Raw genomic sequence first — 25,195 nt, forward strand, 5'->3', positions numbered from 1 at the left:
AGCTGATACTTTGAGGAAAGAAAGTGTCAACCTGCCTTCTTCACATTATGAAGATTTCCAATACCACTGCACTTTTTTTCCTCACATTTTCTATTAAGTTACCTTGACTATACAGGAGACTCACATTTGAAGAAGTATTAGATTTAGCCTTTGTTAGCTCAATAGAATTATCCTTGGTTTGCAGAATTTCAGTGTAATCCTATCTGTCAGCTTTGATCTTTAAAAAAAAACACTTCAGTGTTCAGACCAGGGACATGATTCTTTCTTTTTTTTTTTAAATCACTTCAATGCATTCAGATCTTGCAAGTGTATACCTCGACTTTTAATAGTAAAATTTAGGGATCAGTATTCAGAGCACTCCCCCCCACCCCCATGCTCTTATCAATTTTATCTCCTAACTATAATCACTTCCCAACTTTTAACAACCACAGAAGCTCGCCATGAATAAATTTAGCATTCATTTTACCTGCTTGATAATGAGAAGTCTGGTGACACTTCCTCAAGCATTTCTCTCATCAGCGCAGTATTTGGCTTGAAAGCCTATGGGGAATGCAACTAGTGTTTTTTTATTGTTATTACTCTACTGTACTTTGCAAATAAAAACTGGAGTTAAAAGCCATTTAAACCTAGTCTTCATTCTTTAGTTTGAACACCTGACACTGCTTATGCTTTACAAGAGTTTTTCCTGCACGATATGCACTTCAGAAGTACTTTGAAAGATACCATAATCTCATTTAGAACATTTTCAAATTTTATTTGCAACTATTGCAATTACAAAGAATATAACAATGTGAATTTGCATTTAGAGTGACAACCCTTTCTAATAAACAAGGTCACAAATTAGTGTGCACCTATTCTGGCTTTGGGCAATTTTCATAGGATGGAAATTTTCCTGCATGACAATTTGTCACATTTTACAGCATTGCATTTTCATAGTTCAATACACAGGAACAGAAATACATCTGCTCCTAGTTGCAGAACACTCATATGTATTTCTGAAATACAGAAATACAGCTTTGAATTAATCACCTTCATTTGTTTTATTGAGAGGAAGAAAAGGAAGAATCCATCCATGGCTTTTGTCAAGTCATACAATACACTAACAGCCCTGATTCTCTCCTCCCTGCATTTACTCTCTAATTAGACTTGTTTTGTTTTTTTTTTAAAACAGGAGTAGGGATAGAATCACTGTCTTGTTTACAGCCCTGCAAGTAGACTGAGGTAAAAAAACTCAGACAAAGAGATGCACACTATTACAAATGCAAACAGCCATCAAATTGTCCAGTTTATTCATGGGAATTCAAAATTGATACAAAACATGCCCTCTTTGCATGTTGTGTTTTACCCTTAAAATGTTTCCGACAGTGTCAGGTAGATTCAGAGTTAAGAATATACTTCGGCTTTCAGTATGAACCTTTTATAAAGGCATTACACAAAAGCCACCAACTTACGTAATACATGGTCCCAAAATTGCTTTCAGACATTTTGTTTATCAAAAGACTCAGATCTTCTGCTGATCTGATGAAATAAAGGCTTAAAAATGTTTTAAGCCATTAATAAGTATCCTATGGCAGAGTCAAGAAAGTTTATGATTTCCATTATAATCTTGGGCATAAAAAGGCAACAGTCCTAAAAAAGCAGCCCTCCAGAATATATGGAATGTGGCAATGGGTATGATGCCAATTTATGATGATCAAGTTAAGTAAAACAGATTTTTAAAGCTATGAATGACGTGAGCAGTATCACAGCAAAATATTTAATGAATACCACAGAACCAATCAAGTTTGAAAGTTGAGCAGATGTTGTTTCAATCAACAGAGATTTGTAATGTCAAATATACCAAAACGTTTTCTAAAATAAATCCCTAACGCAGAAAAATTGATTTAAAGTTTGCTCCTAGCTAATAGTACCTTTTACTTAAATTGGACCCTAAGCTGATCAGACAATACATAGCCCACACTTTCGGACATTTATAATAAAAAAGCTTTTATTTTCAGTTGAAACAAATGCACCATCCTGCACTTGAAGGCTATAATGAGCCATAAGCATATTCCAAGGTGTATCAATGGCAACAGATTTGTTTCACCTCCACTGAGAAGTTACATATGCACTCTTAATTGGTAAAGAAAAATTAAACTCAGCCTTCTCAAAGCTTCTGTACTGTGTTTCTTGGTTATTGTACAGTTCCACAGTCAGACCAAGAGTTTGCAGTGTGTGCAGATATTGTAGTCAATCAATAGTATTGTTTAATCATCATCTTCCTCCTCTTCTTCTTCCTCCTCAAAACTGTCTTCAAAGCCCTCGCTGTCTTCCTGGTCCTCATCACCTTCTATTGCTGTATCCCATTGTGGATGATTTTCTGGCACTGGTTTTGCTTCATGAACTTCCAGCTGTAAGTGGATAAATAAAAAGAAAGAAAAGACAGGAAAAAAGTGTTACAGATAATACACACCACTTTGGGAAATCAAACAAAAACAACGCCTAAAACAAATTACACACACACACAAAATTGACAGTTTAAAAAACCACACAAAAAACCAAAACAAAACCAACAACTGCTTCCAGAAATACGGCATGCCACATTTTTCTTATTAACTGGATATATCTAGGACTAAGGGCAGGGAAACAGCATTGCAGACCTCAAAGTATAAAGCCAGAGCCAACCATACTGCAGAAATTGAATAAACATGAGAAACCGTGTATTAAAATATGCAGGCACTGGAAAGCATCACAAACTTCAGTCCCATTTAATCCAGCATAAAATTGCCACTACTGACATCAGACAGAAACCACTTATTAAGTCCCTCCTTGCCACTGTTTTAAAATTAGGACAGCTTGACTTCTTAAAAGATACCAGGACTTTGGGGGTTTTACTAGCCATATGAAGTAGTTTTCAATATAATACAAATATACAACACAATTAAACATCACCTTCAACGGTTTAATCTGGTCCAGTCCCATATATGAATCAGATCTTAAATAAACTGTGTACTGATAGTTTCCAGGTTTGCCTGGTGCTGGGAACTTCAGCTCTACCTACAAAACAGAATTCACACCGTAAGTTCTTACTGCTTTCACGTGATGCGTTAGAACAAGTACCTGAGTACTCTAATGAGCCATAAATACTGCTACAGAATAATACTTTTTTCTTAAAAAGTTTTAGTTTCTTACAAGTGGCACTTCTATGAAAATCTCTACATAATGAAATACCTGCAGAAAAGAGACAAAATGCCCAAGCACAATACCTTCCATGAAAGTTGAATACTCGAGTCATTTTTTTTCTGAATTAGACCAAGTAACTCTACATTAAGCACAATTTCACCCTGTTGTATGCTTTCTAAATCTCAAAAACCCGAACAGGTTAAAATATTTAGTCTGCTGAAAGTATTAGTTTAACTCTACTGTTATTTGAAATTGAACATAAAATTTACTTTGAAAGAACAAAATACATCAAATCTCCATTTTTCAAAAAAGCAAAGAACACAGGCAAAGGTTAGTGTCTCAGAAAGGTTCATGAGCCAAGGCTAATTAATTTATCTTAGCCTCTGCTATACAGAAGAAGGACACTTGATATTTCTCATACACTTGAATAACTTTCTTTAAGAATGATCATTGTGTACGAATACTGTTTTTCATCAGCTTTTGATATCAGGGAAAAAAACATATTCTGCAAAGAAACTTGAAAGTCTTCTTAAATTATTTCTTCTTTCTCCATTATCAATTTTCACAGTTAAAAGACTCCACTTTTATCAGGAGAGTAAAATTTGTCTTCCATCTTAAGAGATAAGTATGAAAAAATTAAAATCTAAATGTATTTGCATACCATAAGACACTTCAGTATAGTTTTGTAATACCCCAAAAGAAAATTCTTCAAATACTTTACCTCCTCTTTATCTTTTAGTGTACAAACATGATATGGCATACAAATTAGCATCTGCTCCTTCCGATCTGCAATATATAGCCACCACCATTCTTGTTTTTCCTTTCATAAAAAAAAAATACACAACACCAAAAAACCAGGATTATTGAAGTCATATAAAATGATGCCCCTACACTTTATAATAAGTAATTATGATTCACTGGTCCTTATAATACAGATAGAAAGGAGATGGTTTGGTTTTGGTGGGGGTTTTTAAACTCTTGGATGTATATGAATAAAGTATGTATTACATACTGCACACTGAAAGCAAACAGGTTATCACAAGTAACTGTTGGTCTCCAAAGGCTTCATTCCATATGTTCAGGCTAAGCTACCATGTGAGACATGGAACCATTCTGAAGAATTGTGTCCACTGAGGATTAACAAGCAACTTCATGCAATATAACACTAGCTTAGGTCCTTCAACAGAAATCCAGCCTGGATAAAAATGTCAGCATATAAAGCAAGGCACACCAAAAGACAGATGAAGTACTCTTCACAGTAAACAATCTTTTTCAGTAAAGTATGTTTTGCCCCACTTCTCTCCCCCTCCAAAAAGTGGGAATCTCCTGAAAGTTGGAATTTGGACACATCGAGATTTCACTTCAAGGAAGTATGAACCACAGGCAATATTGGTATTTGTAAAGGATACCCAACAACTGCTGCCTGTCACACACAGCTTTCAAAACAGCTTCAGCTCTCAAAGGTCTTGCCACTGCAGGCACTAAAGCAGAGTTTCTAAACTCAGTGAAATTAAATGAGTGCAGTTCTTCATAAAAGACAGCAACACCGTACAAAAATAATAGTTTATCCCTTTAGTCCTTTACAACTATTCCAAGTGATTTTCTTTATGAAAAACCATCCCATGTGATTACAAGGCATAAGTTATTTAATCTGTAAGTTTCAACAATAAATATATTGTCAATCTGCTTGACAGCTGTAGCAAAGAAGAATCTTACGCAGTCAAAGTGTTTATTTCCTAGCCAAGGGGCCTCTAGGAATAGAAGGATAAACAGTATAAACAGTACAGATGAACAAGAACTACAGATGCTAGATCCATTACAGAAATGGCTACTCGCCATTTTGGGTCTATAAGGACTCTGACCATTGAAAAAAGGATCTGCATTTGTATCAATGCATTATTTTTGATGTTACCAAAACACTGTGCTGACTTACTATATATTATATGTGCTTCCATCACTCTCAATGGCAAGGAATATTTTTTTTAGAACAAAGATCAAAACTGTCAACTGGATTTTCACAAAAACTGGTAAAAATAGCAGCCAAGGGGGGAAAGAAATACCAGAACAAACAACACTCATTGATCTAATGCTCAAAGGAATCTATACAGTAAACTCTTTGAAAGTAAAGCTCCTGACCCCAAAGTACCACTGCTTTTTTATAGAAAGGACAACTGTGCAGGAGTGTCATTTTCCTCTCTCTTATTGGGTGGAATTTAAAGTTTATGCCTGTGAGAATCTGGCAAGCTAACAGGCAAGCGGGCAAAATGCCCTTTAACAGATGGGTGCAAGGTTTGGCATGCCAGGGAACCAGCATGTTCATGAAATTGGAACACCAGCGCCAGTTTCTACCTAAAAATGTCAAAACTACAATCTGTGCAGTTTCTGGATCCATGGATGCAGGAGCATAAGATAATTATTTAGGAACCTGCATAGATTAAAGATGCATCTCTGGCAGAGTAATCGACTGCCCAAAAACTTAGATGAAGTGTTAAGGCTACCTCCTGAGAACAAGTATATTAGGCTCAGCTACCAAAAATTCTGGAAATAGATTCACACAACTACAGCATTTCAACCGTAACTTGGCATCTCAGAACTGGCCATGACCACAATACACATAATACTCTAGAGCACAAATGAAAAAACACCCAGAAAGTATGATGGAGTTTGTTCTTCAGACATTGCAAATCAGCTCTATCTGAACATGCCCCAACTGCAGCTACAGCACTAAGTACAGCTGCATTCAACTTTGGGGAAATCATTGACAAGAGGTTGGAAAATTTACAGCTGCAGTACCATGAGACAGTACATGTGTATCTTTCAAGTTCAAGCATTCAGTTCAGCCTTAGATTATTCTTTTAGCATAGTATTTAGGTTTTATCATAAAACCCATCACCAGCTTGGTTACACACAGCTGAAGCTTAAGCAGGTTTGTACAGAGTAAGTATAAGCGAAGTCTCCAAAGGAACTCTCAGTGCAGTAAAAAAGAAATACAAATAGTTAGTGCCCCTGTGGCACTGGGCATAGCACATATTCACTGTTTGAGCTTAGACTGATGACCAAAGCCAGCTGCCTTCGCAGCAAGGAGGTATTAAGACTCTGCTGCATATTTGACATGATCTAAGGCAGCCAGAAGAGCAGAACGCCAGTACACCTTTTTCTGTTATGCTGGTGTACTGCTGGAAGCTGTACTGAGAGATGGGAGGGTACCTAACAGTATCAGGAAAATACAGCACTAAGATCAGCCATTACAAAACTAGATGTTGTGAGGCCACACAACTCTCAGCTAAGGCCTCCAGGAAAACAATTTATTTGGTTTATTTGTATATCTTGTCTGGCCTCTTAGCAACACATCTTGCTTCCCACACTTTACTTTCTAATGATAGCAGAACTAGGTAAAACCAGCAGGAACAGTATGATCACAAGCATGGGGACAACGGAGTATGTTTTGCACATGCAACAAGCTGTACAGGGTACAGACATAAAGAGCCTTGGGGACTGAAAAGAGGTAGCAAATATACACCGTCTTCCTTTTTTCTCATGTCTTCCTGTTCTTCCCCATCTCAGTTATCTCCTTTAAACCACAAGAGGAAGCATAAGCCTTGCATCTCATCTCCCTGTTACTGGAGACAGCAAGACGAGAGAAGATATCCTAGATTAGCTCCCTAGTTAGACAGCAGGGAAGCAAAGGAAACCCTCTGAACCACTGGCCTGGAAGGGAAGTGTGGCCAAATACTCCTTCCTCCTGGTCCCAATCTGGTCACCTCCCAAAGACCTAACTTATTTGCTCAGAACACAAAACCTGCACTTTGAAAAAATCCCATCTTTTTCACGGTTTCATTGCTGCAACTGGTTTTCAGACACCAACTGAGTGGTCAGCTGTTTGTGTAAGTAACAACTGATATATTGGAACATACTTTCAACACCAAAGGCTGCTGTAGAGACGCCTCAGCCTATCTACTACACTGAGTCACCACTCGCAAACACATCTCTGATACCAATCCCCATCTGATCTTGTATTTTTGAGCTCTATAGGAAAAAGACTGTTCCATAATGGGCTTCTGCCACTTCCAGACTACACTGTGGTAGAAAGAGACAGCTTTACCAACCCTCTCCATCTTCCACAGCCACACACTGTGTTGCCACCACACTGCTGCACTGAGACTTGAAGTCAAGCAGCAAGCCAAAACAATCTGCTCATCCAAATGACCCCTAAACTCTCCTGTCATTACTGTTAACATAGGAGGGGGGGATCAGGACGTCCCCCACTCACAGGTGCTTGCAGTTAGATAAAGAGCAAGTTAATACTCTATATTAGAGCCACTGCTGTGCTTTCACATTCCATAGCGTGCACACAAACAAACAAAAAAAAAAAGGACTATAGATTAGATCCCTATATATCTGAAAGGTTTCATTCTGAATCTATCTATATGTAGCAGATCATCATAAAAAGAAAACTTTAGCATTATTGCCATCAAAAAGGGACCTTAAATTCTATGCAAGTTTGCAAGTCTCTGGGAACTGGATAGAAAGAATAATACATTAAAAGTTTTTAGGAAAGTATCTGAAGGAGTTTAATTGGATTTTATAAATTTAGACTTTTTTAAATTAAGATTAGTAATTTTTTCAAGTATTAGACTTTTTTAAAAGCCCAGTATTTACAGTAAAAACACAAAAAGAGCAATTAATTTGTATTATATTAATTCTCATGTTTTGCAACTGTAATGTTTTTTATTACCTCAGGAAAAAAAAGACTGTAAACGGGATGTGTTATCTTTGACTTCGTTTCAAGAAGGGCTCTTTCCTTTCTCTGTATACTTTGCTGTAGTTCTTGCCACTCCTGTCAAAGACAAGTTTAAAGAGTTACTGTGCACTAGCCACCTTTTGCGTTAAAAAAAAGAAAGAAATTTCAGCCCATGGAAATGATACATATGACAAGTTCTTGTGCTACACAATACATTATAAAAGGGAAAGGCACACAGAGATTAAGTTATACAGTATGACTGAAAGAAAAAAAAATCAAGCAACAGTAAAACTAAAGAAACCATTCATATAAATATTAAACAAAAAAAACCCAAAACACAGATCTGTGGGGCTTGCACACATTCTTCAAAACTCACTTCTACAGCACTGCCTATGAACACTCACTACCTGAGCTGTAAGAGTCCTGATTACAAGCCGTGTGATTCTTTTCCCTTCAGAAGCTTATTCTCACCCTGTACAGGACTTCCAGCTGTCATGCTCAAGTCTTCCACTGTAAGAACTGTGGTGCAGAAATCATCTACCACCACAATGCCTCATTCTCAATTACAATTACAGTTTCAAATGACTGACTAAATTATTAACAGTTACTAGAGTTTAGTAAGCACATGTACAAGTTCATTCAACTACTGCATGCTTATAGTATGCATTATGCAGTATGCAACAGCCCCTGCATGTAAAGAACAAAGTTCAAAGAAGACACTTTATCTCACAAAATCTGCAGCAGCTAGTAATCAAATTAAGCTGAAAGAAACATTACAATCTTACCCTGAAGTTAAGCTATTTTTCTCATGTCATTTTTAAGTTTTCTGTCTATGCTGCAAAGACCCTTCACTGCTCTCTCAAACAGACTTGCAATGACAAAGCTCTTACACCAGAATAAAGTCTAAAAACCTCTAGAGAACTGATATTACTCCTTCATCCTAGTGTTGCCTAGCCTGAGGGGATGCCAGAGGATTAAAATGCATTTTCTCTCAACCCCAGAGGCAACATTACCCTTCAAGAAAAAGTAAGGCTTACAGCTTCATCATCTTTGTTTTGCTTCTCATCTTGTTCTCTGTCAGAGTCTCTGTCACTTCCATCATCTTTTTCACTTTGAGAGTCCCTGTTTGTTTCTTCTTCTTCAGATTCACTTCCTTTATCCGAGATCTCCTCCTCTTCTTCCTTTGCAACTACTTCCTAACGGGAAAGAAAAACCAAAAAGCACATTCACAGCACCTGTCTTAGGGTCATAGCCCTTATTTCCTATTTTGATCTACACCCTTCTTGTGTCACAGAGTATGTCTACAGTGAAGATTAATCCTTTTCACCTCATCTGCTAAGAGGAGCAGGGAAGCAATTTTTCTTCTCCATATGGCATCCACAACATGAATAGGAGAAAACAGTATTTGATTCTGAGGTCACATTTCAAAAAGTCATAAAAAATTTAGAGAGAATATAAGAAAGTACCTACAACACAGCTTATGAGGTAGAGAAAACACCATGCAGTGGGAGCATAAAGGTATTAAAGCTACTTAATTTACCAGAAGAAAGTCTCATTTCAGTTATTAACTTTAAAGGAAAAGTAGAAGGTACAGAACAATTCACCTCGCAGAAGGCAGCATTACAAGAACAAATAAGAAGGGACTATGAAGCCAGACTTCTAAAGTAGTTGGGCATAACTTTCAGCACTGTGGTGGTTCCCTGATTATTTTACCAGTAATTTTTAAATGCAAAGAAGAAAAATGCAATTTTAGGAAATATGCTTTACAAAAGCATAGAATGAAATGTAATAGATGGATACAAAAAAACATCAGATTAGGAGTGATAAGCTGAACAAAACACTAAAATATTAATGAATCTATGAGCTACCCCATTAGCTTGTTTTTGCTTCTGCTGTTTCGGTGGCTGCAATGAAGGTGGCACAGGTTTCTTTTTCAATGGCTTCTTTTTCTTTGATTTTGAAGCTTTCTTGGTTCCTTTATTCTTTTGCTGCCATCCTTTGCTCTTAACTTTGTTGACATCTCCTTGCTGTAGGAAAGCAGTGTTTAAAATATTTATTCTGTTCATTAAATTTCAGGCATTCACTGTACTTTAAGCATTTTAAGCTTAGCTTAAAAGTTAGAAAGCATAGCTCAAGAGACACTTCACTAGTCATTTCTGGAAAAAAAAATGCTTGTGAAGCACACAATTAGCAACTCAAGAGCTGAAAGAAAGTTCTCTTTAGCTACCAAGAGGAACATTCATTCTTCACTTACCCCGTCTTCTGTTGGTTGCTCTTCTGCTGCACATATAGACTGTTCCTTTTCAAACACTTCCTGGTTAGAGAAAGATGTGAAAACTATTAAAGCCTCTCTGTACCAAAAGAGCAAATTATTATTTTATACTTGAACATAAACTAAATCATCTTAATCAAGTCTGAAGGCTTTACTCATTATGGCAAATTCTTTTATCGTGACAAACACAACACAAAATTAACAGATCAAAATTAAACACTATTTCAAACATTTGGTCTAGGATTTTTCCATCACTAGCATTATAAAAAAATTTAGTAACAACATGTCATCTTATTCCAAAGAATCTACTTGTTTTATAAAGCATAGAAATTCTGTATCACAAAAGCAAGCAGCAGTGAACTGCAAATTCTGCTCCAGTTGCCAGAGCATTAAAAACTTCAACAGCTGCACTGCTACTCAGGGACACAGGACAACAAATCAAACCAGAAATATGAAGCGTTAAGACAAAGCACAATGTTGGTATTATGTAGACTAGAACATCTCTATGCAAATGGAATTTTTTCATGCATTTCTTTCTTCAAAACATACTATATGCCATTTAAAAAAAAAAAAATCATTCATAAGGAGCTGTCTTTATATAAAGATGGCAAATATGAGATACCAGCACAAAAAAAGCATCATATAAAAGGCTAGCTCTAGTTTTTAGGTCATGTATCTTGATGCCAGACTGCCTAGTGGAGTTCATGTAGAAAACATCTTAAATGAGTTTTCTATATGCTGTCAGACATTTTAATTAATTTCTAAGTACAGTCCAGTATGCTAACAATTCCCAGTCTCCTTCATGTTTAAGACCCAGCATAGCGATATGGTGCTGTTACTTTCTACCTACTGCATCCTCAGTTATCATTGAGATGATGCATTCTTAAATTCCATAGCATGAACACATGGTACTTATATATACAGACCGCTTTCTGCTGAACTGGTTTCAATGGCTAGTCTGATCCTCAACTGTAATACTCATGCTTGTATGCCTTACCTTACAGGCACAACTCAGACTTTGTTTTCTTAGACAATTATCTGAATAGTACAGATACAAAAATTGACACTGTAGACTTTGTTAGGCAAAAGTTTGTTTAATTTCCCTGCATTAAGTTTTTTGTTCAAAGAAAGTCATTACTGCATCTTAAGCTAAAAAAAAAAGCACAAGTCAGAAGTTTAACTACTAGGGTGTAGTATTATTTTGGTTATCCCACATTGCCACCCATTCAGCAGTCCACTTTCTTCAGGCGGCACTGGTGTACCTCCTTTATATTAAGTTATGTATATTCTGCTGGACTGAGTTTCTTTCATAAAAGTGTCTAAAACACCCAAAAGATTTGTAACATTATGAGCCCGCATAAAGTGAAATCAAACACTGTCCTAAGGACTTGAGTGAACACTTTATTCTAGTTCAAGAACTAAGTTTCTGAATGTCTCTTTTCCTGTTATTTACAAACCTCAGGCCACCTCAGTATCATTTGCCATATTCTTTTACTGTTCCCTAGACAACTGCAATGGGTCAGACTGAACTTTGGTTTGATTCCAGGAAAACATTCTCATTCAGAAACAAAAACATAAGGGAGGATTAAGAGCACAAGTTCTCAATTTCAAATCTTAATTTTACAGTTATATTTACAAAATACTGTTAGCTTGCAAAGAAGAAATGCCTGTTTATTAGCATATGCTTACAGTTACCCTGAAAGAACAAGTATTCTTAATACTTACTGCCATGGTCTGTCTTGTTAGTGTGACCAGAACAGTGACAAGAGAACCTACTGTAATATTGTTGCTGTCTTCATCATCCAAAACTAGTGTAAAAAGAAAAAGCAACACATCTATTAAACTTCTTTAAAGCCTTTTTTTCCATTAAACGTGGTTTCTGTTGTGTCTAAATATAAGCATACAAATTCCAGAATTTTTAACAAAAAATAATTTCAAAATATTATTTAATAGGTCTCTTACAATCTCAAATATACTATCAGGATGAGGGCTGGTAATTCAGCAAACTATAAAACAGCAGCATTGAGTTTGAAATTTTAATTGCATGAAAGTTAGAAAATTCAAAGTTATAGCTGTTATGGGAACCATAACTCTGTAATATTGTGCATTATAAATTAAAGCATAAAACTTTAGAAACATGAAATACCACACATGACCAAAGGGACCCTGTTATATTTGTTCTGGGAATCATAACTTTGATTTTCCTGACTTTCATATGATTAACAACTCAATTTCAATGCCACATTAACAATCATGCATTTAATTCTTTTTTTAAGTAGAAGGCAAAGGAAAATAAAAGAACAGCAATGATTATTTTAACTAAAACATCAAACATAAAACCCACAGGAAAGCCAATGAGGAGTTTATATCTCTCATCTATGAACTGGAGAAGTCCCAGGTTGGGGAGGAATAGAGCTATATCCCAGTGTAGAAATCTTATTTACGTTCTGCCCCCCCCCCCCCGAAAGCAGTTTTACTATTCACTAGTTTTACAGATACATTTTTTTATAATGGTAATACTGAGCTAAACAGAAAAGCATATGGATTGTTTAATTCTCCATACCACAGCTGAGTACAGTTGTGTGACAAATAAAGACTATAGGAAGAAAAGCGTTGCTTGCCAAAATATGGCAAGGTACTCCCAAGACTGAACTTTAAGCAGATTAACAGGACTGTGTACGATCCTGTGCTACAATAAGACAAAACCTTTTGTTTGTTTTTTTAAAAACACACATAAACAACATTTAGAAATACCAAGATTAACAGACATTTTCTTCCTTAACAGATATTTCCATTGACATTTGCTTCTCACAGAGGACTATGCATAAGCCAAATTACAACTTAGGCTACCCAAACAAAACATACCACATTTTGAATTTGATCATTGTAACCACAGTAACAATATAAATTAGAAACAAGTATTAGAACAACCTTCCAAATATCTCATATTTACTAGCACTGATCTTCTACAAAGGAAAGGAGACCGCAGAACCAATTCACTTTCCACTGAAAGGCTGCCTAACAGGAACTGCCTCATCTTCAGAGAGGAAGAGCGTTACACATTCAGTGAAACAGTGCACACAGAAGGTAGCTAAGCATAGCATGGACAAATTCTGCTAGATATAAAAACTATACAAGGATTATGACAAAGGAACCCATGAATCTTTAGTCCTCAGGGTGTCCAACTCAAAATCTCACAAAGGACTCTCCATGCTGGAATAAGCTGAGCATAAATTCTGGAATAAGCACAACTTTTAAAGTTACCTAATAAAAGTGGTATTTCAACCAGAATTCCACATTGCTCATGAAATATTAAATCAACAGATGAAATATCAGATAAGCTCCTGTAGGAGAATGTACTGCTGGCTTGGGAATCTGTGAAATGTTTCAATTTACTTTATCTCCTCAGACTGTAAATCTCACATAGAAGAGCCCACCACTCAAAAAAGTATGTCATTTCCAGGCCACATAAATAACAATGAGCTGTGTTTCAGCATCCTCCAAAAGCTTACTGCCAACAGACTATCAAAATGCCAGAAGAGGGACATATACAGAACAAAAGGACCTCCCACTCACCCTGTGGTTTTATATCCATAGTGACATACGGAAAGCTGCCAAGGACAGCCATAACTTCATCATATTTCTTATCTTCTAGGAAGTGCAGTAAATTGCGACGATCAGAACCTTTCAAACTCACCAAATCCTGAATACTTTTGATTTTATACTAAATTTATTTAAAAAAAAAAAAGGAAAAAGAAAAAAGGAAGTCACATAGTAGCAGAGAACACAGTCCACAAATAAACTCTTGATAATACATCACTTGGGTATCTATTAGTAACAAGGGGTCACACCATTTGATTTGTTCTTATTAAAAAAAACTACCCATACTTTAGGAAACTAACAAGCATATGTTTTAAGAAATGATAAAACAGAGGTTGCATTCAAACATACTAAATAGCACTGCTTCGAACATTGGTGTGTTCCTTAGTACGTCACCCCTTAGAAACTGGTAAATGTCTTATAAAACTATTATTCAGCCAGCTTTTTCAGAAAGCTGAGCCAAGAAATCTTACTAATCGGGTTCTTTATTTAGAGTACTTTAGTGCTTTGAGATTTATATTAGCAGGAACAACTAAGTACAAGTTACTTCTTTTTCTTCCCATACTGAACTGACTACAACTGCACACCAAGAGCTTTATAAGGCTTCCTCCTTCATACATAAAGGATCACAAAATCAGAAATACTTTCCACAGTAATTGATAATTTTTTTCCTTTTATGAACTCCTCTGTGCTACCTTCCTAGTATATTTTCTATCAAACTAGATTAAGAATGATGTAAAGCCAAACAAACAAGCAAAAAAAAGTTCCAGTAGGATATTCCAGCCACATTCTGGAAAAATATTAAATACAAGATAGTACTCTAATGAGAAAGAAACGCTGTTTCTCCCGTTTGTGAGGTCAAGGTAGACTGGTCTTTTACACTCTTTTACACTTATCAGATCTCTGATCTTAATTCCCACCTCCTAACTGAGATGGACTTTAAAGAAACAAAAAGCACACAGATCATCTAGGAACTATTGTACTGAATTCCTGAAAAATAAATATATTTTTAGTCTCTTAGTTAATTCATAACCTTGCTTCCTTATAGGCAAATTGGTAAAAGAAGTAACAGAAAGTGTTTTAAGAAGTTACCAAGTATCATTTGTAGTTTTATACCTTTTTATGATTGGAGACTCGCCTAAGATTGTCCTCTTCGATGTGAGGCAGCTGCAAAAGGGGAGACTTGAACTGTTGAAGTCCCTGGACAGTCATCTGGGAAAGCTTCATGCAATTTTCCAAAGATCCCAAAGATGGAGCACGGAACTCCCTTTCTTGGGGAGAATGAAACAGACAACATCACTTTTAATTTTTTTTTTCTTCTTACACTTTTAAAGTGTGTACTTGTACTACAGACCACAGAAAACGTTGTTTTCAGTCTACCAAGCAAAAAAAGAGGCATCTTAAAATGTTCAGCATAAGTAACCAGGCAGCCTTTTTACTCCCACTGCAGTCAACATAGCTCAGCAGACATTTTCTTTCCTCTATTTAGGCTATCACAGCTAAACACTAAGAAAGGGAAAGACTTCCATCTAACATTGTCTCAGAGAACAACAGCGCAATGTATCTATGCAATTATTATAGACAAAAACTCCATCGTTTAAGGTTAAAAAAAAGCAGCATCAAAAGCAATGTTTAAAATTTGTACATTTTACATATGTCTGTGTATAACATGTTTAGCTCTACTTTTTAAGCGTATCGTTAAATACAGTTTATCATTAAACACTAATCTTTTATGACACAATACATTACTTACAAGATTTTCATCTTGAGAGATGAACATAAAGGTAGCAGCCTAATGCTTGCAAGAAAAAAATGTAGGTATAACTGAAGCTAAGCAGAGCATATTATATGGTTAGAAGGCAGTAAGAATAGCTGTAAAATACCAAAGGCCTGGCTTTTGTAAGTAAACCTCAAAGTTAAAAGGCATGTCTGAGCAAACACCTGTTTGACTTTTCTTTTAGAAATTATCTACAATTCCCTTCATATTTTAAAGTACAAAAAGGTTTACCCTCTACATAATTAAAATTATTATAAGATAGACAAGCAGAAAGTCTTAACCAGAACAAAGCAAAAGAAAAAAAAAAAGCAGTCATTTAATACTCTTCATCATGTCTCCAAAGAAATGAAAAAGCAAAGCAAACAGGTTTCCACATACTGCTATTTAACTTTGTTAGACAACCATCCATTCCTAAACAAGGCTTCTCAAAACCCTGTTTAAAAAACTCATTTTTGAATTCCCCTGCAGCTCAAAAGCTGCTGCAAGTCCAGAATTGGCAGTGTTTGGGTCACTCTATGGATACTTTACCGTGAAACAGAAAAATAAATTAGATCCTCTTCAGAGAGCCAAGAGGAATTTAAGCTACTTAAATCTTTTTCTGAACTCATATGTGGCATATGAAAGAACTGAAGGCAATTTTAAAGATGTGTTACAGAAGGCACCTGTAATTTACGATGCCTGTCATTTCATTTAAGAATCAGTGTATGTATTTTCCTATACTTCAAAACCTTTTCTGAGAAACAATCAATCTTTGATTACCTTGACTGTTACAGGTATATTCTGCATATAAACATATAAAAATAAGTATGAATACAAGTATCTGTTTGAGTACATACACAAATACACTCATATATGTATACAAATATGTATTTGGTATGGACATATTTGGCTGGTATTGGGATATTTGGGACACTTACAACAGGGGCATAGAGGCATCTTTCAATAGATCGATTAGACAGATGGTCAGAAGGAATATGCCCACTCTGCTAGGGCTGTGTGATCGAGCTTACCACACTATCAAGGCAATTAGAGATGCATAAAAGCACATTTACTTACACCTGGGTGAGAAGGCAGACAGGCTGTAACATGCACCTGACCAAAAGGGTACCAAAGCCAAACCTGCTGAATGTTTAAGTGCCAATGGCATGTATTTTGATAAAAAGCAAGTTTAAGTTAATTTTAAAACATTTTACAGAGGAAATATGAAAAGATAATAAATCTGACAAAAAAACCAAAACCACCCAGATTTGGTGTCTTCAGTACGTTTTCTCCTTTCTTTACACCACTACCTTGCCGCAAATTCATAAGCGGCTACCAGGGTATGATAAACACACATGAAAGATCACTCCATCACCTCTGCTCCACCTGCCCCTCTCCCTTCAAATGGCCTGTTTCTTCATTAATTACACCAAGCTATAAATATAATCAGCTAGCAAATCAAATTACATGGCAGGATTCTTTTTTAACCCAGTACATTAGTAAATACTGTGAAGATTACACACAATACAAAGAGAAAAATAACACATGAATGGAACTATCCAGCTAGACATACTGATAAGTAACAAAGATGTAACTTTTACCTTTCAAAAAAAAAAAAAATCATAGACTCATAGAATGGTTTGGGTTGGAAGGGACCTTAAAGATCACCTAGTCCCAACCCCCCTGCCATGGGCAGGGACACCTTCCACTGGACCAGGTTGCCCAAAGCCCCATCCAACCTGGCCTTGAACACTGCCAGGGATGGGGCATCCACAGCCTCTGGGCAACCTGTTCCAGTGCCTCGCCACCCTCACAGGGAAGAACTTCTTCCTTACATCTCATCTAAATCTACCCTCTCTCAGTGTAAAGCCATTACCCCTTGTCCTATCACTACGTGCCCTTGTAAGAAGTCCCTCCCCATCTTTCCTGTAGCCCCCTTTAGGTACTGGAAGGCTGCTATAAGGTCTCCCCGGAGCCTTCTCTTCTCCAGGCTGAACAACCCCAACTCTCTCAGCCTGTCTTCATAGGAGAGGTGCTCCAGCCCTCTGATAGTAAATAGTAATGGAAAGACTAATCTCCCAAATAAATAGCACAAAATTACTTTCCATCTTACCCATCTTCCACCTCCCCTGTAATTTTTTTGGCTGCTGCTAAGGAAAGTCACAGGACTTTTTTAAATTAAAAAAAACACCCCACACTGCAAACCAAGTTAATAAAAGGATCCTAAATATTCTCTGACAAACTGGTTTTTGCAGGGAATTCACCTAGAGCTCTGAGACCACAGAGCACTAGTCAGAGTAGAAATTCTTCTCTTTCTTAAAGCATTGACTCATCACCCATATGACAGCAGAAGAATATTTTAACAAAGTTGGAGAATATTACTTTGGTTTCCTGAAAATAACACAGGACTTTATATTCCCCGAAAGTGGATTTGAGGAAAGACAGTATAGCTTTTAACGACACCCAACTGCCCCCACCATAAAATGAATGTCATTACTGCACGTATTTTGACAGCTTCTGCTTGTCAAAAGCACACAAGACAAGATGACCTTTAATCTAATGTCATAAGGTCATCCAAAACATATGACATTAAAGTAGTCAATCACAAATTTAATTGGAAATCATAGTTGCCTGTGAAGGAATGGTATACACTTGGGTCAAACCACAACCTCTACATTACACTGCAGCTTCCAACCTGAATTAAGAAATGCACTTTGACTGGACAGCTGAACTGATGCCTAACCTTTCTGCAGACAGTTGTAAGAGCACTTTCCATGTTTTTGGCAGCAAACACCTTGCTTGGCAGGGCAGCTATCTACTTATGACACTGAAGGACGACCTCAAAGAAGCCACCGAGACAATTTAGACTTGCTGATTATCAACTACCAGTTAATCATCACAAAACAATGGATGCAAGCAAGGAATGCCACACAGCAAAGTGTATTTTCAGGGAGCTGCATGTAAAAAGAAATTCTCACAGACTATGCGGAAATCAGGCAAGAGAGTAAAAGAAATTTTATCCAAAGGTAGCTCACAATTGCCACATTTTCCACCAGGCCAGAAAAAGCTTAGCAGTAACTAAAAACTGACTGGACTGAAATGAAAACAGTATCAGTTTTGCTTTTATGAAAGCAAATTAAAACAAACAGCAACAAATCCAAACTCATTTGCAAAGAATGATAGCTCTGTCAAAAATTAAGAAGTAACCACGATTAAACAATTTTTATGCCAAACCTACACTCCTTCTTTCATGACAGATTGTTTCTAATGGGGTTTGATAAAGGCAGTGTCTGTGGCTTTTATGGCAATGCATAAGCAGCCTGAGATACCACTTTTTGCTATCTGGGGAAGCAGGATGCTTGTCCCTGTGAAGGGCTCAGACAGCAGAACTGCATACATCTCATTCTGTGATGTGTTGTCCTCAGTCTTTCTTGCATCTCCTTCAAGAACAGCTGATACTGGACCAGTAGTTGAATGCTATATGGACACTTTTCAAATTAACTAGGAAAACAAAGTGACAAGATTCTGAAGATTCATCCAAGGTGCTTTTCCTCAAAAGACTTGATTACAAAGTATGCATAAATGGTTACGGGTATTTTTTTAAATAAAATTATAACAACAATAATAATTCAGGATATTTGAAAGACATAAATGAATGCAGCGCAAAATGAGACTCCTCATCCCACCACCAATTTAGGTGCCCAAAATATTTCTTTAGATAGTATTAACGCATGCCATCATCTATGTATTTTCACAGATCAGGACTGCTGAACATATATGGCTTATTATAGCATGTGATAATTTTAGGTACCATGTCAAGGCTGATTTAAGTGAAAATTAGAACTAAACCCAGAAACATCTGTAGTTAAGTTTTAAGCTACTTAAAATTATGTTAAGATGACAAATACACAAATTTAAACAAAACAGTCTCTCAAAAATTTCAATATCTAACTTTAATTTTACTCATATCTTAAAAAAAAATAATAATGACACCTTTTCAATTTCCAGTTGTTTCCCAGCAATAGTCAGCAGGGGGGCAAAATTCTCTCTACATGTATGGTCATCAGAAGTAGGGCCAACATTTTAAATTTGCTAAGTGATAAGTAGCAAAAATGGTGATCTTCCTTTCAATGAAAGATCAAAATTCTGAAATGGTTTACTTTCAAGTCCTCAAATTCATTATTCTTAGCCTGATGGGCAACTGTTCAGTACCACTTACCCTTTAATGCTTTGTGCTGAGAGCACTGGCATGGAAGTCAGAGGAAATATTTAGTAGAAATACTGTCATTGTAAAAATTTAGAAACAATTTTGAGAAAACCTGCTAAAGGTATACCAAACAAATCCTCAACTATACCTATGATACACTTCTACTTTGAGTTTTTCCAAATCTATGGAACTAACTTCTACCATACAGAATGACAACTATAATTTTTGATCCACTTTCATAGACTCATTGAGGTTGGCAGGCACCTTGAAAATTTCTATAAATTATTAGTTGGTGAGGCTGTATAGGTTTGGGTTTTTTAGTAACCATCACTGCATTTCACATGCAAATAGAAAATCAGTTTACACTACTGTCTTCCAAAATATTGTTTGATTTTTTTATTTTACTTTAGGGTAAAAGCTAATTTTTCTGGCATTTCAAAGCAGTTTATTAAATACATTGCATCTATAAGTAATCATTTTACTGTCAAATTAAAAAGGTGTCTCCATATACATACAGAGCTAGAGAAGAATACAGCTACCTGGAGGTCATTCAAGTTCTGAAGTATATCATGTAAAAGCTGAAATAAAATACGTAACAGAGTACAAGAGCAGCTATAGGTGGTTTTCATTTTTCAAAGACTTCTAGTTCTGTTGCATTAAAAAAAGCTTCTGGCTGTATTATTTTGGTTTCATTTTGCACAAGTGAAAACAAGTATTTGCTAGTTGACTAATGTATATATAGGCCATCTTTAAAAGACATCTTCTAGAGGCCTGAAGCATTTTTATAAAAATACCTATCCAGATTTAAAAAAAACCAAAACAAACATACCTATATTTGGCATACGCAAGGGCTTATAAACAAGTAAAAAGATGTCTTCGCTCAAGCACTTTTCATAATTAACTATAATATGTGGACTTGGTCCTGCTGATCTAGCAAAACTTAGAAACACCACCAAAACAAAACCAAAGAAACAAAAAAAACCCCAACACTTCCAAGACAGCTACTTAGCTTTTTATGAAATAAATTGCTAAACTATTAAACTAGTAAGGCTTCACAGCATTAGTTTCCTCATCTTAAATCTGCACTGGAGATATCCTTGCAATTTAGTTAGTGCTAGTCTGCAGAATATTCACAAAAACATATCCAATATCTATCCACAGCTGAGCTCTTAGCATGATATTCATTAATAAATACAATCTAATGTTAGGTGAAGATTACTTCTAAAATGAAAAATATGGCTACTGCTTCCTTCCAGGTTTCAAGTTTTCTCTCCAGCAGCCTCACAGACTAGTAAAGATAGGGTTTAAAAGAGAAATAGAAATATATTTAATCAATACTTGTTTCTAAAATAGGACACATAAGCCAGCATGCAGCAGCCTTATCTGCTCACGTCCCCTCTCTTGTACTTTATTTTGTTATGGAGTACAATTTCCAGCACCACTTGCAGTAGTGCTGGGAAAGATCTTCCCCCAAACCATTCTTGTTAGGAGGCTATCAATGCTTGTTTAAGGAGTTTTGGTCTAGTAAAGATGAACCAATGAGTATTATTCGATTGCAAGCAAAATGGTCCCCCATTTGGCATAAAAAAATGCCTTGCCTCTGTTTGTTGCAATAACAGAATGAGATCCAAGTCTTTGTTTCTTTACACTGCAAGCAACCATCTTGGCATAATTGTCTTTTCACAGTAAAAAATAAAAAAAGCTTCAGTATTACATTTCAATTAAATTGTAATTTCTATGGCAATTATGGCAAAGCACCTGCCACTATAAGTTCAGGAAAAAAAACCAACAACCTACATAGCAGGCTCAACAGCATAGGAACCAGAAATGGAGAAATGAGCCACACACAAACAAAGAAATGACGGCAAAGAAAGGAGCCAAAACACAAGTGACACTCAGAAGAGAAAGAACTGCAAAAGTGCAAACTAAAAGATGGATGAACACAAGGTTCAACACTAAGTGTTTTGATACCAAAAATGGACCAGATCTTTAAGAAAAGGTTTTCAATTGCATTTAAGGTGAAACTTTTAATTGCAAAAATTACAAGGTGAGCACAGATACTTAAGATTTCAGAGTAGGGCTTGGTGACAGCAGCTACATTTCAATCTTCAAAATGGAGAGCTCTCTCAGAGTGGAAAGAGCAAAAGCTCATTTAGGCATTTCTAAATATCACAGATTAAGTTTCCCACAAAAAACAAAGACTTTATGAAATACTGCAATGAAGAATCATTTACTAGTTTTAATTATACAGTTTCTTTTCTTACCTTCCCGGCTTCGAGCCATTATTATTAGTTGGCAGATCACATTAATCATTTCTTGAAGTAACGCAGGACTCTTTTTCAGGATAAACTGCTGATCTGCAAGACATAACTGGCTGCAATTATGCTGCACTTCCATTAGGAAAAAAGGGGACAGTTTACATGAACTGGACATATAATCGTGCTGTATTCATTTCTATTCATTCTTGTATTACTGAAAACACCACTTTATTCACATTGACACATCCATCTGTAGCATCCCCTCACAAAACAGGAAAGAGCAAGTGCTAAGAGGAAACACAAATTTTGTATACCAGACAAGCATCTTCCACACCAAAGGAATAAGTACTTACTAGATCCATCTAAAAAAAGGCAAGAAGATGGCACAGATAATTTACCAGTCTTATTAAAATAGCACTAATTCTTCAGGTAATCACAGGTTAAAAAAAAAAAAGGATTTTTAATTTTAAGTGAAAAAGCAATTTTGGGAAAAAAAATTATTTGTAAAGTAATAACTACTTTGGAATACAAATCTGCAAAGTCCTAAGTACAAACAGTAACTAAGTGGCAAGGAAGAGGAGATATTTTTAGTGGCTATTTAAAACTGATCATTTTTCTTTTGAAAGAAACTGGAATAATTGAACCAAAGCATCTTCATTGCTTGTTTGGTTTGGGTTTTGTTTTTTTTTAATTTGCATGAAAATATAGAACATCAAGTTGGCTGGCGGGCCTAAGAAACCATGAGTCTCATGGCTGAAACTTAAGAACTGCATTTAGAAACATTTCAGTTTGTATATTTACAAGTATGAAAAATTGCAAAACAAAACTGAAGCTCATATGTAACTGCTATTTTAAAGTTCTAATCTTGTCATCCTTGCTTTACATAGTAGAGGGAAAAAACTCAAAAAATAACTATGAACAGCAATAGTAGAGACCAGTATTATGCTTATCTTGGATTCTTTACTCTGAAAAGCAAATACACTTCACATGTTCAACTTTTTATTCTATTACAAAGAAGAAAAAAACTGATCAAAGTCATATTTGCAGCCAAAAAGCATTAAAAACTAAGATATTAGTATTACAGAGCTATCAAGAAAATGAGAAAATGCAAAGTAAATGTTTTAGAAAGTCACTGAAGTTCAAAAACTAAGTATGCTGCATAGAGATTATTGAGCAGCGATCCATGTAACTCTTTAATGGATAAAAGGTATGTTTATGAGTACTGTAGCATGCAGCGTGCTGCTGTTTCCAACAATATCCAATTAGGGGAGAAGTCATTACCTTCTTCAAGGACCTCAGGAACTTTCATCCTGGCAAGATGAGTCAACAGCAGAACTCTGGCTTTCAGGCTGTAAGGGCAGGTGAGTGGAGGCTCATTCTTCTTTAAATTTATGCCACCAATTTCTCTGATTAGCTAAAATAAAAGTTAAATACAAATAGCTATTTTGGTGCTAATGAGGAACAGATACAGGAGGAGAACAGTTTACAAGGAAAAACAGTTACATTCACAAAAGCAAGCCTTCAAGTAACTTTTCCCTGGAAAGTTCTGTAGAGATGAACATTAGCCATTTTTATTCATAACACAGCTCCAAAAAGTCTAAAAGTATCTTTAAATGCTTTGTTTCAATGTGGGGGCGAGGGGGAAAGTAAAGATTTGCACACAAGAAACTTGCCTTGAATAGCGTTGAGTAAATTTGTATTGATAGATGAAGATTTTTAAAATCTGATTTTACTGCCAAGGTTTACTAGATTCAACCATACTTCTAAGGTATTTATATTAAACTCAATATGCACTAGCAACAGCATCATCTTGAGACCTTTCACCCATTTAAGACCTAGCCAACTTCCTCAGAAACAGTCTCAATTATCACAGGAAGGAGGGTTATAAGCCTGAACTCCCTGGTAGGCTGAAAAGCAAGTATTTTAACTTATTTATAAAATGCTCCAACTTGAAAAAAGTGTGGTATTCTTCATTCAGAATGACCTATCTTTATCCTGACTAGACCAAGATGCACAGTTCAAACAGGTCTCTCACCTGATTTTGTTGAAGACCCTGGAGGGAGAGGCTGCAAAGCTGAGTAACAGAAGCTCATAGCTTATAAGAATCAATACATGGCCCAGAAGCTTCACTTTTAGGTCAACAAGTCACTGAGGAGAGACTGAGGTTCCAAAACCTCCAGCCACAAAGGGAAGTTAGAATATTAACAGTCAGGCTACACGGACCTTTAACCAGTCTTTCCCTACACTTGAAAAAAGAATCTTCTAACAAGTTCCTTATAAGCACATCCTGGTATAACACCAGTCCAAGACGAGTAAAACTTTGATAAGAAAACTTTATAAAAAGCATTGATACTGGGTTTATGATAAAACAGTGACATAAAAACGGGAGCAATGATCATGGCCCCAAAAGCAAGATATGCTAACAAAAATTATTAGCAATACCCTTCTGTACTGATGCTTCTGAGACTTGTACTGCCACATACTCAGAAAAAAAGAACACAGATGACACTGATTACTGGACCTTTAGACATGGAACAAAATCCAATAGTATACAATGCAAGGTCATGCACTTGGATACTATGGCTTGAAGGCGGGAGCTTGTAAGTTGGAAAACAGAGGTATATAAGACAAGAGAAATCCAGAAAACTTAGCCATCCCACATTAGTTGTATTAAACCACCATATGAAACAGTTCTGGAAAACAGTATGTTTAAGGTTATTCCCTGCAGAAATACAGGAATAGCAGTGCCACCGACTAAGGCACTGCTAAGACTTAACATGAAATACTGTGGACAATTCTGAGCAGAAAAAGTAAAAAATAATGTAAAATCTTGAAATGCATCAACTGGGAACAGTACCCCATTCAGCACGTAGCAGGATGAGGGAAATGAACAGCCTTTTGAGAAAGATGGGACTAAAAGACAGCAGGTTTTCTAGTTTAGCAAAATAAAGACAGAAAGAGAACAAATGGGCTAGTGCTTCTGTCTATAAATCCATTAAGAATATACACAGGAAGAATCGTTTAGACTCAAGAGTAATGATGACAAAAAACATGGGTATTAATTGGTCACAAAAAAGACTCCTAACCACTAGAACAGCAAGTTCTGGAACAGCTTCTCAGTAGGATATGGTTACAGGAGGCTTGAGTACCTTTTAAATAAAGAATGATAAAATGTAAAGGGCTTGCAACAGCACAGGCC

The 25,195-nt window shown here is 36.1% G+C and overlaps 1 protein-coding gene across 3 annotated transcripts in view; it reads right to left on the bottom strand.

Moving 5' to 3' along the window:
• Nucleotides 1-1,268: 1,268 nt before the first annotated feature.
• SEC63 (SEC63 homolog (S. cerevisiae)) overlaps nucleotides 1,269-25,195 on the bottom strand; it is a 60,501-nt gene continuing 36,574 nt past the window's right edge. For all 3 annotated transcript variants that reach the window (XM_010573402.1, XM_010573403.1, XM_010573404.1), the window contains 12 exons: nucleotides 23,278-23,410; nucleotides 22,003-22,095; nucleotides 14,892-15,046; nucleotides 13,752-13,899; nucleotides 11,901-11,983; nucleotides 10,158-10,217; nucleotides 9,772-9,930; nucleotides 8,941-9,099; nucleotides 7,898-7,999; nucleotides 3,884-3,982; nucleotides 2,932-3,036; nucleotides 1,269-2,390 (listed from right to left, as the gene is read on the bottom strand). In XM_010573402.1, the coding sequence (XP_010571704.1) occupies nucleotides 2,247-2,390; nucleotides 2,932-3,036; nucleotides 3,884-3,982; nucleotides 7,898-7,999; nucleotides 8,941-9,099; nucleotides 9,772-9,930; nucleotides 10,158-10,217; nucleotides 11,901-11,983; nucleotides 13,752-13,899; nucleotides 14,892-15,046; nucleotides 22,003-22,095; nucleotides 23,278-23,410 (1,440 nt within the window). In that variant the 3' untranslated portion in view covers nucleotides 1,269-2,246. The remainder of the gene's footprint in view (nucleotides 2,391-2,931; nucleotides 3,037-3,883; nucleotides 3,983-7,897; nucleotides 8,000-8,940; nucleotides 9,100-9,771; nucleotides 9,931-10,157; nucleotides 10,218-11,900; nucleotides 11,984-13,751; nucleotides 13,900-14,891; nucleotides 15,047-22,002; nucleotides 22,096-23,277; nucleotides 23,411-25,195) is intronic.

This window comes from Haliaeetus leucocephalus, unplaced genomic scaffold (genome assembly GCF_000737465.1).
Source record: "Haliaeetus leucocephalus isolate CR32 unplaced genomic scaffold, Haliaeetus_leucocephalus-4.0 Scaffold384, whole genome shotgun sequence".
Classification (NCBI taxonomy): Eukaryota; Metazoa; Chordata; class Aves; order Accipitriformes; family Accipitridae; genus Haliaeetus; species Haliaeetus leucocephalus.